The sequence below is a fragment of the Bos grunniens genome, chromosome 21, assembly GCF_055505025.1.
Source record: "Bos grunniens cultivar Pamir isolate PY7600 chromosome 21, Bosgru_T2T1.0, whole genome shotgun sequence".
NCBI lineage: Eukaryota > Metazoa > Chordata > Mammalia > Artiodactyla > Bovidae > Bos > Bos grunniens.
The window spans coordinates 973671-988722 of record NC_141185.1 but is presented as its reverse complement, the minus strand read 5'-3'; the positions used below and the strand labels follow the sequence as shown (position 1 = coordinate 988722).

Here is a 15052-nt window from a genome sequence, read left to right as displayed (position 1 = left end):
CCGTGCCGTCCCCCCAAGTAATGCTGCTTGCCTATAGGGACGTGCTGGGCTCGGGCTCTTCCTGACAGGGCCCCTTTGCCCTCACGCCCGGGGTCTCTGGTCGTCACGGCCCACGGATGGGTCCCGATGGCCTTGTTGCTCGCTGGGCACAGGCCCCATGCTGAGATGGCGCTTCGGTGTCTGCCCAGCCCCTTGGGGGCCTCCCGGCTTCGGACATGGGTGCTCTCTCTGGATGGCTGGGCCTCTGCGGCTTCTGCGCGGCTCCCATGCCCGTCCGGGCCATCCTGCCATAGCCGGCTCCTGTGCGTGGCTCCTCCGACTTTACACCCACCGCCTGGTGCCCCGGCCCCCATGGGGGCAGCCTGTGCTGCGGCAGGAAATGGGGCTCATGGTGGCCCCTGCCAGGGCCCCGGCCTTGGTGCTGAGGTGCCTGCCTGCCCCTCGCTTCCTGCAAGGCCATCCCAGCCCCACGACAGCAGGCAGGGAAGCGGAGAAGGCACCTCTGACCTTCTCTCCTGATTAGCAGGAAGCAGCCGCGTCCTGAGGCCTGGGCACCGGAGACAGCCGACCTGGGCCAGCTAGAACTGGCAGTCGCCTCCGGCTGGAGCGGGCGACCAGCACTCGGGTGCAGAGGGAGCTGGACACTGCCTGAGGCTCCTGGCCCTGGCCCTGCCCTGGACTGTCCTGAAAGTAAGCGCCTCGGGGCACCCACGCTGCCCGTGTGCACCTGCAGCCTGAGCCCCCAGGGTGCTGCCTGTGGGCCTGTCCTGCCCCTGGGCTGGCCAGTCCCCGGGGTTCAGGCCGGGCCTGGGGTTGCCGGCCACTGCAGGGCCGCAGCCCCCACTGGGGCAGACAGTGACCGTGCAAAGAGGCTCAGCCCCTGGGGACAAAAGGCCCCCTCGTTTTCCCTCCCACTTACGCACAGTCAGTCCATTTGGGGCCACAGAGGTAGCCCCCCAGGTGGCCGCGGCTTGACTGCTGTGGTCTGAGTGCCGGAGGCGAGTCCTCCTGGGAGGCCAGCCCGGCACTGGTGTTTCTTGGAAGCCTAGGGAGCACTGTCCTTGTCCTTCGTGGGCTGCACGCTGTGGGGGCTGGACTCACCAGCCCTGGGGACCCACATGGTCTGCCCTGTGCCAAAGCCTAGCGCTGCTGGTGGGACACGGTGGGGCAGCCTTTCAGAAGCCCGGTGCAGGGTCCAGTGGTTAAGAATCCACCTTCCAGGGCACGAGTCACAGCTTTGCTCCCTGTTCAGAGAACTAAGGTCCTACAGGCCCTGGGGCATGAGAAGACTCCTGAGAGTCCCGTGGACTTGCAAGGAGATCAAACCAGTCCATTCTAAAGGAAACCAACCCTGAATATTCACCGGAAGGACTGATGCTTAAGCTCTAATACTTTGGCCACCTGATGCAAAGGGCTGACTCACTGGAAAAAACTCTGGTGGTGAGAAAGATTGAAGGTAGGAGGAGAAGGGGGCGACAGAGGATGAGATGGTTGGACGGCATCACAGACTCAGTGGACATGGGTTTGAGGAAACTCTGGGAGATGATGAAGGACAGGGAAGCCTGGTGTGCTGCAATCCGTGGGATCACAACAGTCAGACCCGAGTGAGCGACTGAATAGCCAGATGCCACAGGACAAATAAGCTTGCCTTCTGTGACTACTGAGCCCACACACCGCAGTGAGGACCCAGCTCAGCCAAAAACTGTAAAGTAAAAAGGCCTGATGCAGCGTCCCCACGTGGGCAGCAGACCCCTGTTTGAGAGGAGGAACTGGGCTGGAGCCACACTTGCACACATGTGTTCATGGCGGCTGCCCAGACTGCCAAGTGTGTCCTGACTCCTGCCAGGTGGGTGAACGCAGGGCGCGCTGCCCGGCAGAGGAGCTGGCCCCCAAGGCCATGTGTGTGATCCCTTGTATAGATCGTCAGACCACGCCCACCAGGAGAGCCCTGCTGCCACTGCGCGGTCAGGGTGGTGGGGAAGGGCAGGGACCCTGGGCTGGTGAAGCGGTCCTGGACTTAGAGGCGATGGTCGCTCAGCACCGGGAGCATGCAGAGTGCCAGTGGCTTGTGCCCTTGGACGTGGTTAGGCTGGCTGATTGCACGTTGTATGTGTCTGAGTGCAGCAGGGAGTATAACGAGGGTACCGGGACGGTTCTGGACCCAAGGAGACCACGCAGGCAGGCGGGCAGGGTGCCGGGCTCAGGTGTGGAGCGGCGCCTTGGGAGACAGCCCCTCGCCAGCAGGCAGCGCCCCCTTACTTGGTCTCCTGACGCCCTGGGTTGCCCCCAAATGCCACTGGGAGGGGTCCCTGGTGGCTGATGGGGGGTGTCTGCTGAGGTCTCGTTGCTTTCTGCGGAGCTGCAGCTTTTCCACTTGAACACCGGGGCGACGGGTAGGGTGGTCAGCGTGGGCCCTGCTGGCCCTGGAGGCGGGGTGCCACGGGCGGGGGCCCTGCCCCCCTGGAGCCGCCTGGGTGCCGTCGCCTGCCTCTGTGGGCCGATTGTCTCCCGGCGGCTCCTCTGAGGGCGCCTTTGTGCCGGGACATCAGTCCTTTGTCTGCCGTCGGCACCGCGACGCATCTCACAGCCGTGTCTGTCTCTGCTCACAGTAATGTCCGTGTTTCCGATTTCAGGAAGGGTTAGAGTCCTGAGGAGCAGGGCAGCCCCTGGGTTGGGTGCCTGGCCCCATTCTCCAGGGACCTGGGCGCGCCCGGCGCTTTCCTCGGCCCGGGCCCAGTGCGTCTCCTGTGGAAATCAGCAGGCAGAATGGCCCCCAGCCCCACTGTCCCACGTTGGGTGAAGGTTCTGAGGGATTGAAAACAGCGTGTTCTCAAGTGTTCCCTCCCTGGGCTCCTTGAGGCACAGGTCACAGGAGCTGAGAGCGGACAGCCACCCAGGCTGTGTTGCTGTGTGAAGGGAAGAGCAGAGACACCAAGACCACACGGGGACGCCGACCCGGCCACGCGCTCGGTCCACACGGGGACGCCGACCCGGCCACGCGCTCGGTCCACACGGGGACGCCGACCCGGCCACGCGCTCGGTCCACACGGGGACGCCGACCCGGCCACGCGCTCGGTCCACACGGGGACGCCGACCCGGCCACGCGCTCGGTCCACACGGGGACGCCGACCCGGCCACGCGCTCGGTCCACACGGGGAACACTGATGCGGCCACGCGCTCGGTCCACACGGGGACAATGACCTGGCCACGCGCTCAGTCCACACAGGGAGAGTGACCTGGCCACACGCTCAGTCCACACAGGGAGAGTGACCTGGCCACACGCTCGGTCCACACAGGGAGAGTGACCTGGACACATGCTCGGTCCACATGGGGATGCTGATCCAGCCACGTGTTCGGTCCACACGGGGAGAGTGACCCGGCCACACGCTCGGGCCACACGGGGACACCGACCTGGCTACGTGCTCGGTCCACACAGGGCCAATGACCTGGCCACGCGCTCAGTCCACACAGGGAGAGTGACCTGGACACGTGCTCGGTCCACACGGGGACGCCGACCCGGCCACGCGCTCGGTCCACACGGGGACGCCGACCCGGCCACGCGCTCGGTCCACACGGGGAACACTGATGCGGCCACGCGCTCGGTCCACACGGGGACAATGACCTGGCCACGCGCTCAGTCCACACAGGGAGAGTGACCTGGCCACACGCTCAGTCCACACAGGGAGAGTGACCTGGCCACACGCTCAGTCCACACAGGGAGAGTGACCTGGCCACACGCTCGGTCCACACAGGGAGAGTGACCTGGACACATGCTCGGTCCACATGGGGATGCTGATCCAGCCACGTGTTCGGTCCACACGGGGAGAGTGACCCGGCCACACGCTCGGGCCACACGGGGACACCGACCTGGCTACGTGCTCGGTCCACACAGGGCCAATGACCTGGCCACGCGCTCAGTCCACACAGGGAGAGTGACCTGGACACGTGCTCGGTCCACACGGGGACGCCGATCCAGCCACATGTTCGGTCCACACGGGGAGAGTGACCCGGCCACGCGCTTGGTCACATGGGCACGCCGACCCAGCCACGTGTTCGGTCCACACGGGGAGAGTGACCCGGCCACGTGCTCGGTCCACACGGGGAGAGTGACCCGGCCACGTGCTCGGTCCACACGGGGAGAGTGACCCGGCCACGCGCTTGGTCACATGGGGACGCTGACCCAGCCACGTGCTCGGTCCACACAGGGACAATGACCCGGCCACGCGCTCGGTCCACACGGGGAGAGTGGCCCGGCCATGTGCTTGGGCCACATGGGGATGCCGACCCGGCCTTGAAAAGGAAGGCAGAGCTGATAGAGCCCACAGCGCGAGTGGACGTGCTGAGTGATGTGGCCAGTCGCGGAGGCCGGTTGTGTGCGATCCTCTTTCAAGGTCCTTGGCACGGTTGGATTAGTAGACCAGAAGCAGAATGGGGGGTCAGGGAGCTGGGGGACAGGGTTCCAGTTTCACAAAGGGAAAGAGGCACAGGTGGTGATGGGGCGTCACAGTGCCAGTGGGCCTGAAGCCACGGGGCCGGCTGCTTGAAGATTGTAAACTTCACGTTACATGTATTTTACCACAGTAGAGAGAGAGGTGGACGTTGGCAGACTTCTTCCCCACAGCTGCAGCAGTTACAGCCTCCAGGGGTGAGGAAGCGTTGAAAGCAGATGCCTGGGGTCTCACCAGCGTGGATCCTTACCGCTGCCCGGCTGGACTCCCAGTGGGGACCCTGGGCGGGGCTTGGGCAGGTCTGCCTGGGGTCCTGCTCAGGGTAGAAGCAGCCTCCAGACCCCCAGGCCTGCCGAGCCTCTTGGAGAAGTTTCCTTGTTCCGCCCCTCACCCCCCTGGGCCCGTGGACCCTGTGGAGCTCCGTCCAGACCCTGCCCCACCTAGTCTCGCTCAGCCGAATGCAGCCCAGGCTCAGGGAACTTGGTCTAAAGGAGGTGCCCACCCTGCTCTGTGGGCACGCTCGTGCCCCTGGGTGGCTGGGCCGTAGGCTCCTGTGTCTGCTTGGTGCCCACACGCAGGATGAGGGGCAGTTGGTCTTCTATGGAGAACTGGCTTTGTGCTCTCTGCGGCGCCCACTGCCCCAGCATCAGAGCGCAGGCTCTGAAGCAGCTGGGACTCTGCGCTGGGAGTGGGCGCAGGTGCTGGCCAGGTTTGGGGGGCCTCGGGGGGACCCTCAGCCTCCTCCCTGCGGCGGGTGACTTGGGGAGGGCTGGACAGACTGCCTTACCCTCGCCCCTGGCAGGGGTTATCCACTCCCATTCTCATCCATGGAAACGTCCCATGGGCCTGTGTATAAAAACGTCTGCAAAGCCAGGTTTCCCTGAACTCTCTGAAACATCACTGGTTTTGTAACTCACAGAAACTGAGGGTATCCGGACACGGGGCCCTCTCCTCACCCCTCCCCGACATTCCTTCCCTGACCTCGGGGACCTGCGTAGCCTGAACCCCTGGGCAGAGCCCTGTCCCTGGCGGTCGTGCTCTGCTCTGCGTGGGCCTTGTCGGGTGATCCGAGGTCCCTCTGTCCTGCTTTCCCATCCCAGGGCACTCTGATCACCTTCTGCCGCTGGCCTGCCTGCTTTCTGTTCCAGGGCCTGGTGTCCATCCACCCTGGCCCTGACCCCGACCCCGAGCTCAGTGACACCCCCCGCCCCGGCCAGGCCCGGCACCCTGTGTGCCAGGCCCCATGTGAGTCCTCCTCGAGTCAGCTCCAGAGAGGACGCGCCTGACCCTCCCCCAGGGTGCTCCCTCCCCTTTCTCTCCTCTCCCTCCACTCCCCCTCCACTGGCACCTCTCTCTTCCTCCGGACTCTGTCCAGAGCCCAGACAGGCCCTTGTCCTGGGCACGGGCGGCTCCATCTGGAAAGGGGCCACATGAGGGCCAACCCCAGGAGGCCTGCCTGCCCTCCAGCTGGGTGGGCACCGAGCAGCAGCCCGGGAGCCCCATTCTGTGAGAATGCACTCTGCGGGGCCCACTGACCTGAGGGCACACGGAAACCTGAGCCCCAAGCGTTGCCTGGAGAGACAGAGGCCCCCAGAGTCAGGGGCTTGGCACTGCCTCCTGGGACCCATCTGGTGGCGAGAGGTGCTCTGAGGGGATCACACTGCCTTTAGCCCAGTTGGAGCCCAGCCTGTCCAGGTGTCCTGGGCTGTGGGCAGTGCTGCAGCTCTGCTGACTCTCACAGCTGACTCCTGCATGCACTCCTTGGTTTCTGCTTTGCCAGTGCCCAGAGACATGTGTCGTCCCCTGGGTGTCTCCATGCTGGCAGTGGTCACGCAGGCTCAGCTCTGCCTGCACAGCTGGAAATAAAGACCCTGGGATTGGAGTGTGTGTCTGGGGCCGTTTCATGCTCATCATGGGCATCCCCTTCTCGTGGGCAGAGATGTCTTCCACACCTGTGTTGAAGGTGGTCCCTGCTGTCTCAGATGGTGAAGAATCTGCCTGCAATGCCAGATACCTGGGTTTGTTCCTTGGGTTGGGACGATCCCCTGGAGGAGGGCATGACAACCCACTCTAGTGTTCTTGCCTAGAGAATCCCATGGACAGAGGAGCTTGGCGGGCTACAGTCCATGGGGTCAGAATGAGTCAGACACGACTGTGTGACGAAGCACCCCAGACATAGCGGCTCCCCCAACACCGAGCAAAGCCTGTCGGCTGGACAGCCTAATGAGATGCTGCAGGAAGGGGTGAGTGTGCTGTCCATCAACCAGCTGTGAGTCCACCAAATGCAGAACGACGGAGCAGTGCGTCCACACTCGGACAGAAGGAGGGGCAGTCCTTCTTGGGACCCTCTGGATGAGGAGGGGCCTGGGCCAGACGGGCCAGGGAGAGACCGGGGGTGGGTAGGCTCAGAGCACGTCTGTGGTGGGGGCTTGTGAAATCAGAGTGCTGGGTGGGTGTTGGGGACCGCCCTTCCTGGGGTTAGGGAACCCTGGCATGGCAGTGCGGCTGCCCTGTGTGGAGGATGGTGGGTGGCCCTGTGCTGTCGAAGCCTGAGTTGGTGTCATGTGTGGGTTTGACGCTGAACACTGAGATGCCTCATTTTAAATGCAGATGTTAGAGAGTGAGAGACTAAGCCTTCTGCTGTGGGAGCGCCTAGCTCAAGCTGTATAGAGATCAGGGAGAAGCTTAGGATAAAAACAGAGGAATGGAGGTCACAAGGACCAAAATTTAATGAAATAAAAACAGTATTAAATATTAACAAAAGCCGGAAGTCGACTGCTTGGGGAGACCAATAATATACCAAACTGGCGAAAGTAACGACAGGCAGAAGCACACGTGCTGGGAGGAGCGCGCGGAGGCAGGGCCGAAGCCACCGAGAGTGCTGTCAGTAAACACGGAAAGTAAGGAGGAGGTTTTTCTAGAAATAATATGAATTACTTAGTAACTGGCTTAGTAAAGTAGAAAATGTGGAGAGACCAGTTATATTAAAATCCCTTTTCTTCTCCAGAGAACACCAGATGGTTTTATTTGTAAATTTTACCAGGTCTTCCAAGAATTAAGTTCTGTCTCATATGAAATATTCCAGAGATTGAAAAGATTTTTTAAAAGTGACACTCTCCATTTTATGAGGGCAATAGAATCATGGAAACACCCAGGGGAAGCGCAACAGTGGGGACCTCATGGACATAGATGTGAAAACCCTGAAGAAAATGACAGGAAAAAAATATCCCTACAAGATAAAAAAAGGCAAAAGTATCTCATGACAGAAATTATCTCAGGAGTATGTGAATGATTTATTTAACCTTAGAGTACTAATTATTTTTATCACATTCAGAGTGAAGAGAAAACTCATATGCTGTATCCAGAAAAAGCATTTGATGGAATTTAAGAGACAGTACTGGGGATATGGGCTGCCCAGGTGGTGCTAGTGGTAAAGAATCCACCTGCCGATGCAGGAGACGCAAGGGACACGGGTTTGATCCCTGGATCGGGAAGATCTTCTGGAAGAGGAAAGAGCAACCCACTCCAGTATTTTCGCCTGGAGAATCCCGTGGATAGAGGAGCCTGGCAGGCTCACATACAGTCCATGGGGTTGCAAAGAGTCAGTCACGAAAGAGCGTGTGTGCACACACACACACACACACACACACACACACACACGTTAGGAATATAGAAATAGATAGGAAGTTTAACTTGTCCATAGGCTTCCCTGGTAGCTCAGATGGTAAAGAATCTGCCTGCAAGGTGGGAGACCCAGGTTCGATCCCTGAGTTGGGAAGATCCCCTGGAGAAGGGAATGGCAACCCACAGTATTCTTGCCTAGAGAATTCCATGGACTAAGGGGCCTGGAGGGCTACAGTCCATGGGGTCACAGAGAGTCAGACACGACTGAGTGGCTAACACTTGTAGGTTACCTACTAAAAATCTGCAGACGTGCACAAATTTTAATATATTCACTTACATTTGGCTGTTGATTAATCCATGCACCCACATTAAGGTGTATAATTCAATTCTGTACTTGGCCAGCGTATTTCAAGTGGTAATTACTGACTACCGCATTAAACAGTGCAGTTATAGAACGTTTCCATCATTGCAGAAAGATAACTGGACTTCACTGCTGTACACTTACCATCCTTAAACACTAGAAATATTATCTCTAAAACCAAGAAGAAAGGTGACTGTTATCCTTGAGGAGCTGGACAATGCAACAGGATGTGAAAAGCAGATCAGATGGACAATGCAACAGGACGTGAAAAGCAGATCAGATGGACAATGCAACAGGACGTGAAAAGCAGATCAGATGGACAATGCAACAGGACGTGAAAAGCAGATCAGATGGACAATGCAACAGGACGTGAAAAGCAGATCAGATGGACAATGCAACAGGACGTGAAAAGCAGATCAGATTGGGTCGAAAGAAACAACATTGCCATTTGCGATGGCATCATCGTTCGAATGGACAATGTAAGAGCCTGTAGAAGATGTCTGAACCAGTGACAGTTCCGGAAGGCCGGCTGACAGAAGATGCCATGCAGGACCAGCAGTGCTGAGACGTGCACTTTGCTTCCCCTGGGGGCTTCCATGGTTCTCTTCCCCTTGTAAAATGGGCAGTGTCACGATTTAGAAAACATCTTTTCAGTCTCTGGAACACTTCATATGAGGTCTGACTTAATTCTTGCAAGACCTGGTAAAATTTACAAACATTTGAAACGAAGAAAAACAGCAAAAAAGCATAAAAACAGCATAAAAATAGCTTATCCATGGATAAGTTGGACAAAGGGCATGACTTTCACCAGAGAAAGGGCTGCCCACTTACTCAAGGACACAAAGCACCTGAGTAAGGAGGCACCAAGGCTCTGTGATGACCTGATGTTACCAGTTCCCCCTAAATGTAATTCAGTTTTATAAAATTCCACAATGGAATTGAACTTGGCAAGTTATGAAGTTTATATGAAGCAGACAAGCAATTTTAAAGACAAAGGAGATGTGTTTGTGTTTAGGAAGTGTTTTGCTTAGCAGATGTTTAAGTAAGCTGTGCTCATTAAAACAATAGGCAGTTGGCAGAAATATAGACAGATTGACCCCTGGGACACAGGAAGACACGGAAACACACGCATCTTCAGAGACAGCCTTTAATCTGTAAGGAAGGAGTTTGCTCTTGCAGAACTGGTTGGGGGATAGGTGGGCATCCATAGAGAAAATAATAAAGTCAGGTCCCTACCTCACACCATACACAGAACAGCTCCATGTAGATTAATGACCTCAGTGAAAAGAGTAAAAAAAAAACAAAACTTTGGGAGGAACGGTGTGAAATTGAAGAATATGATATCCAAGAACCATAAATCATAAGACATGTAAATAAACACTTCCTAGAAACCCCGCGTCCGAGGTCAGGGGCGGCGGCCAGGAGGAGATACCCCACGCCCCAAGCCCGAGGCCAGGGGCGGTGGGCGGGAGGACAAACCCCACATCCAAGGAGCCGTGGCTGTGTGGGCACAGGAGGGCCTAGAGAAGCTATCCCACGTTGAAGGTCAGGAAGGGCCGCGGTGAGGAGATACCCTCGTCCAAGGTAAGGAGCAATGGCTGCGCTTTGCTGGAGCAGCCGTGAAGAGATACCCCACACCCAAGGTAAGAGAAACCCAAGTAAGACGGTAGGTGTTGCAAGAGGGCATCAGAGGGCAAACACACTGAAACCATACTCACAGAAAACTAGTCAATCTAATCACACTAGGACCACAGCCTTGTCTAATTCAATGAAACTAAGCCATGCCCCTGGGGCAACCCAAGACGGGCGGGTCATGGTGGGGAGATTTGACAGAATGTGGTCCACTGGAGAAGGGAATGGCAAACCACTCCAGTATTCTCGCCTTGAGAACCCCATGAACAGTATGAAAAGGCAAAATGATAGGATACTGAAAGAGGAACTCCCCAGGTCAGTAGGTGTCCAATATGCTACTGGAGATCAGTGGAGAAATAACTCCAGAAAGAATGAAGGGATGGAGCCAAAGCAAAAACAATACCCAGCTGTGGATGTGACTGGTGATAGAAGCAAGGTCCGATGCTGTAAAGAGCAATATTATATAGGAACCTGGAATGTCAGGTCCATGAATCAAGGCAAATTGGAAGTGGTCAAATAAGAAATGGCAAGAGTGAATGTCGACATTCTAGGAATCAGCGAACTGAAATGGACTGGAATGGGTGAATTTAACTCAGAAGACCATTATATCTACTACTGTGGGCAGGAATCCCTCAGAAGAAATGGAGTGGCCATCATGGTCAACAAAAGAGTCCGAAATGCAGTACTTGGATGCAATCTCAAAAATGACAGAATGATCTCTGTTCGTCTCCAAGGCAAACCATTCAATATCACAGTAATCCAAGCCTATGCCCCAACCAGTAACACTGAAGAAGCTGAAGTTGAACGGTTCTATGAAGACCTACAAGACCTTTTAGAACTAACACCCAAAAAAGATGTCCTTTTCATTATAGGGGACTGGAATGCAAAAGTAGGAAGTCAAGAAACACCTGGAGTAACAGGCAAATTTGGCCTTGGAATACGGAATGAAGCAGGGCAAAGACTAATAGAATTTTGCCAAGAAAATGCACTGGTCATAACAAACATCCTCTTCCAACAACACAAGAGAAGACTCTATACATGGACATCACCAGATGGTCAACACCAAAATCAGATTGATTATATTCTTTGCAGCCAAAGATGGAGAAGCTCTATACAGTCAGCAAAAACAAGACCAGGAGCTGACTGTGGCTCAGACCATGAACTCCTTATTGCCAAATTCAGACTTAAATTGAAGAAAGTGGGGAAAACCACTAGACCATTCAGGTATGACCTAAATCAAATCCCTTATGATTATACAGTGGAAGTGAGAAATAGATTTAAGGGCCTAGATCTGATAGATAGAGTGCCTGATGAATGATGGAATGAGGTTCTTGACATTGTACAGGAGACAGGGATCAAGACCATCCCCATGGAAAAGAAATGCAAAAAAGCAAAATGGCTGGCTGGGGAGGCCTTACAAATAGCTGTGAAAAGAAGAGACGTGAAAATCAAAGGAGAAACAGAAAGATATAAATAACTGAATGCAGAGTTCCAAAGAATAGCAAGAAGAGATAAGAAAGCCTTCTTCAGCAATCAATGCAAAGAAATAGAGGGAAACAACAGAATGGGAAAGACTAGGGATCTCTTCAAGAAAATCAGAGATACCAAAGGAACATTTCATGCAAAGATGAGCTCGATAAAGGACAGAAATGATATGGACCTAACAGAAGCAGAAGATATTAAGAAGAGATGGCAAGAATACACAGAAGAACTGTACAAAAAAGAGCTTCACGACCCAGATAATCACGATGGTGTGATCACTGACCTAGACCAGACATCCTGGAATGTGAAGTCAAGTGGGCCTTAGAAAGCATCACTACGAACAAAGCTAGTGGAGGTGATGGAATTCCAGTTGAGCTATTCCAAATCCTGAAAGCTGATGCTGTGAAAGTGCTTCACTCAATATGCCAGCAAATTTGGAAAACTCAGCAGTGGCCACAGGACTGGAAAAGGTCAGTTTTCATTCCAATCCCAAAGAAAGGCAATGCCAAAGAATGCTCAAACTACTGCACAATTGCACTCATCTCACACGCTAGTAAAGTAATGCTCAAAATTCTCCAAGCCAGGCTTCAGCAATATGTGAACCGTGAACTTTCTGATGTTCAAGCTGGTTTTAGAAAAGGCAGAGGAACCAGAGATCAAATTGCCAACATCTGCTGGATCATGGAAAAAGCAAGAGAGTTCCAGAAAAACATCTATTTCAGCTTTATTGACTATGCCAAAGCCTTTGACTGTGTGGATCACAATAAACTGTGGAAAATTCTGAAAGAGATGGGAATACCAGAACACGTGATCTGCTTCTTGAGAAATCTGTATGCAGGTCAGGAAGCATCAGTTAGAACTGGACATAGAACAACAGACTGGTTCCAAATAGGAAAAGGAGTTCGTCAAGGCTGTATATTGTCACCCTGCTTATTTAACTTCTATGCAGAGTACATCATGAGTAACACTGGGCTGGAAGAAGCACAACCTGGAATCAAGATTGCCGGGAGAAATATCAGTAACCTCAGATATGCAGATGACACCACTCTTATGGCAGAAAGTGAAGAGGAACTAAAAGCCTCTTGATGAAAGTGAAAGCGGAGACTGAAAAAGTTGGCTTAAAGCTCAACATTCAGAAAACGAAGATCATGGCATCCGGTCCCACCACTTCATGGGAAATAGATGGGGAAACAGTGGAAACAGTGTCAGACTTTATTTTTCTGGGCTCCAAAATCACTACAGATGGTGACTGCAGCCATGAAATTAAAAGACGCTTACTCCTTGGAAGGAAAGTTATGACCATCCTAGATAGCATATTCAAAAGCAGAGACATTACTTTGCCAACAAAGGTCCGGCTAGTCAAGGCTATGGTTTTTCCTGTGGTCATGTATGAATGTGAGAGTTGGACTGTGAAGAAGGCTGAGTGCCGAAGAATTGATGCTTTTGAACTGTGGTGTTGGAGAAGACTATTGAGAGTCTCTTGGACTGCAAGGAGAGCAGCCCTGGGATTTCTTTGGAAGGAATGATGCTAAAGCTGAAACACCAGTACTTTGGCCACCTCATGCAAAGAGTTGACTCATTAGAAGAGACTCTGATGCTGGGAGGGATTGGGGGCAGGAGGAGAAGGGGATGACAGAGGATGAGATGGCTGGATGGCATCGCTGACTCAACGGACGTGAGTCTCAGTGAACTCCGGGAGTTGGTGATGGACAGGGAGGCCTGGCGTGCTGCAATTCATGGGGTGGCAAAGAGTCCGACACGACTGAGCGACTGATCGGATCTGATCTGAGAAACCCACTCGAATGATGGCCTCCGCCTGGGAGATGACGGGCGTGATGCACGCAGGCCCATGATTGCACCTGGAATAAATGAGGCGCAGTGAGAAGCTGGCAGCAGCCCCCCAGGTTCCGAGTGCCCGGAGTGGACCCGGCAGCCCTTTGCAGGCTGAAGGTGCCGTGTGGCAGGTGAAGGCATGGCCAGGGCGGGTAGTGTCTGCTCACTGCAGCAGCCCGAACGGCCATCACGGGCTTGGGGGGTCAAGACACCGTGTGCCCCTACAGTGAGCAAGTCCACAGCAGGCGTGGGAGGTGCACACGAGTCATGTGAGCACGGCTCTTGAGAGTTGAGGAGGGAGGTCAAGATGCAAGGGCACACTCAGGGCGGTCAGTGTGACTTGAGAAACGTGAATGGGGGTCGCCTTGTCTGTGCAGATGGCGTGAGACTGGGACCTGCCAGTCAGGGCACAGCTGACGTCTCTGACGGAGAGACGTCCCCATCTATTTCCCAGGCTGACGGCTGGTCCAGGGCTGGCTGCCCCTCTGCGTCCTTGGCGTGTGGTTGCCTGGGTCTGGCTGTTGCACCTAGTGGGAGACAGCGAGCAAGGGGCCTGCCACCCGGAAAGAGATCCCTGCGGCTCCAGGGCCTGGCCCACCCGCCCGGGGCAGGACAAGGTCGCTGGCCAGGAGGCCCGCACCCAGCTGGCATGGGGGCGGGGTCTGTTATCAAGGGGCAGCTGGCAGCCTCCTGGAAGGAGAGCCTTCCTCCAGGCGGTGGGTGGGCAGGAAGAGCACACTGGATTTCCGTGGTGACGGGCGCCTCGTCAGTGCTTCTCTAAGGACGTCTGCAGCTACCGTGGAGAGCGCTGGTTCGTCTTTGTCGGTGTGGGTTTTGTGGCTTCACTCTAGCTTTTCTCTGATTTAGAAGACAGACCAGACCCTTGCTTCCCTGGGTCAGGTGTGGAGCTTGGCTGTGCACACACAAGCAGAGCAGAGGGAACTCTGACTGTGAGCAAGGCCCCCCTCACGTGGAAGGAGCAGGTTTTCACGTTTTGCAGCAGGAGTTCCCAGCCTCCGGGATCTCATGCCTGGTGATGCGCAGTGGAGCTGATGTAATAATAGTGAGTGCATGATAAATACAAAGCTCTTGAATCAGGCTGAAACCACCCCCCCCACCCTAGTCCGTGAAAAAAAAAGGTCTTCCAGGAAACCAGTGCCTCGTGCCAAAAAGCCTGGGGACTGCTGTTTACAGGGAGGGCGAGACCCGCTGGGCTCCCTTTAGGGTCCTGTGAACCTACTGTTTACAATGCAGAGTGCTTTACGGGATAACGGTCCTAGGTCGTGGTGAGTCACTGTTTGTGGGGATTTCGCAGTGTGTCTGTTCATGATTTCCTTGAGGGCCAAGCCTTATGCAATAAATCTCGTCCTGGGCTGCCTGTAATCCAGCCCTCAGGCCCGTCTCTCAAAGCCAACCTCGGATAAAACACAAGCAGCGTTTGTTCTGTTGGTCTGGCTCTGTCTCCGTGCAGGTCACCCTTTGATTCTTTTAATGCTGTTTGCACGGATCCCATCAGCTTGGAGGTGCCTTGGAACACACATGTGCACACACAGAATCCCAAGTGGCTGCAGGTGTCACAGGCACCTGGGAGCCTCACAGGAAGTGAGTCCATCCTGGGTTGAGACGGGCTCCCTGCAGGCCACCGTGCTTGAGCCCCGTGAGCCCTTTCTGT

At 55.1% G+C, this 15052-nt stretch overlaps 1 protein-coding gene across 8 annotated transcripts in view; it reads left to right on the top strand.

Moving 5' to 3' along the window:
- The window catches only part of PACS2 (phosphofurin acidic cluster sorting protein 2), a 64950-nt gene that overhangs the window by 15338 nt on the left and 34560 nt on the right, over positions 1 to 15052 (top strand). Inside the window, exon 2 of one of the 8 annotated variants that reach the window (XM_086362647.1) lies at positions 6536 to 6691. The exons of the other annotated variants lie outside the window; for them this stretch is intronic. Coding sequence (XP_086218773.1) covers positions 6672 to 6691 — 20 coding nt within the window. The 5' untranslated portion in view covers positions 6536 to 6671. The remainder of the gene's footprint in view (positions 1 to 6535; positions 6692 to 15052) is intronic. 8 annotated transcript variants of the gene reach the window in all.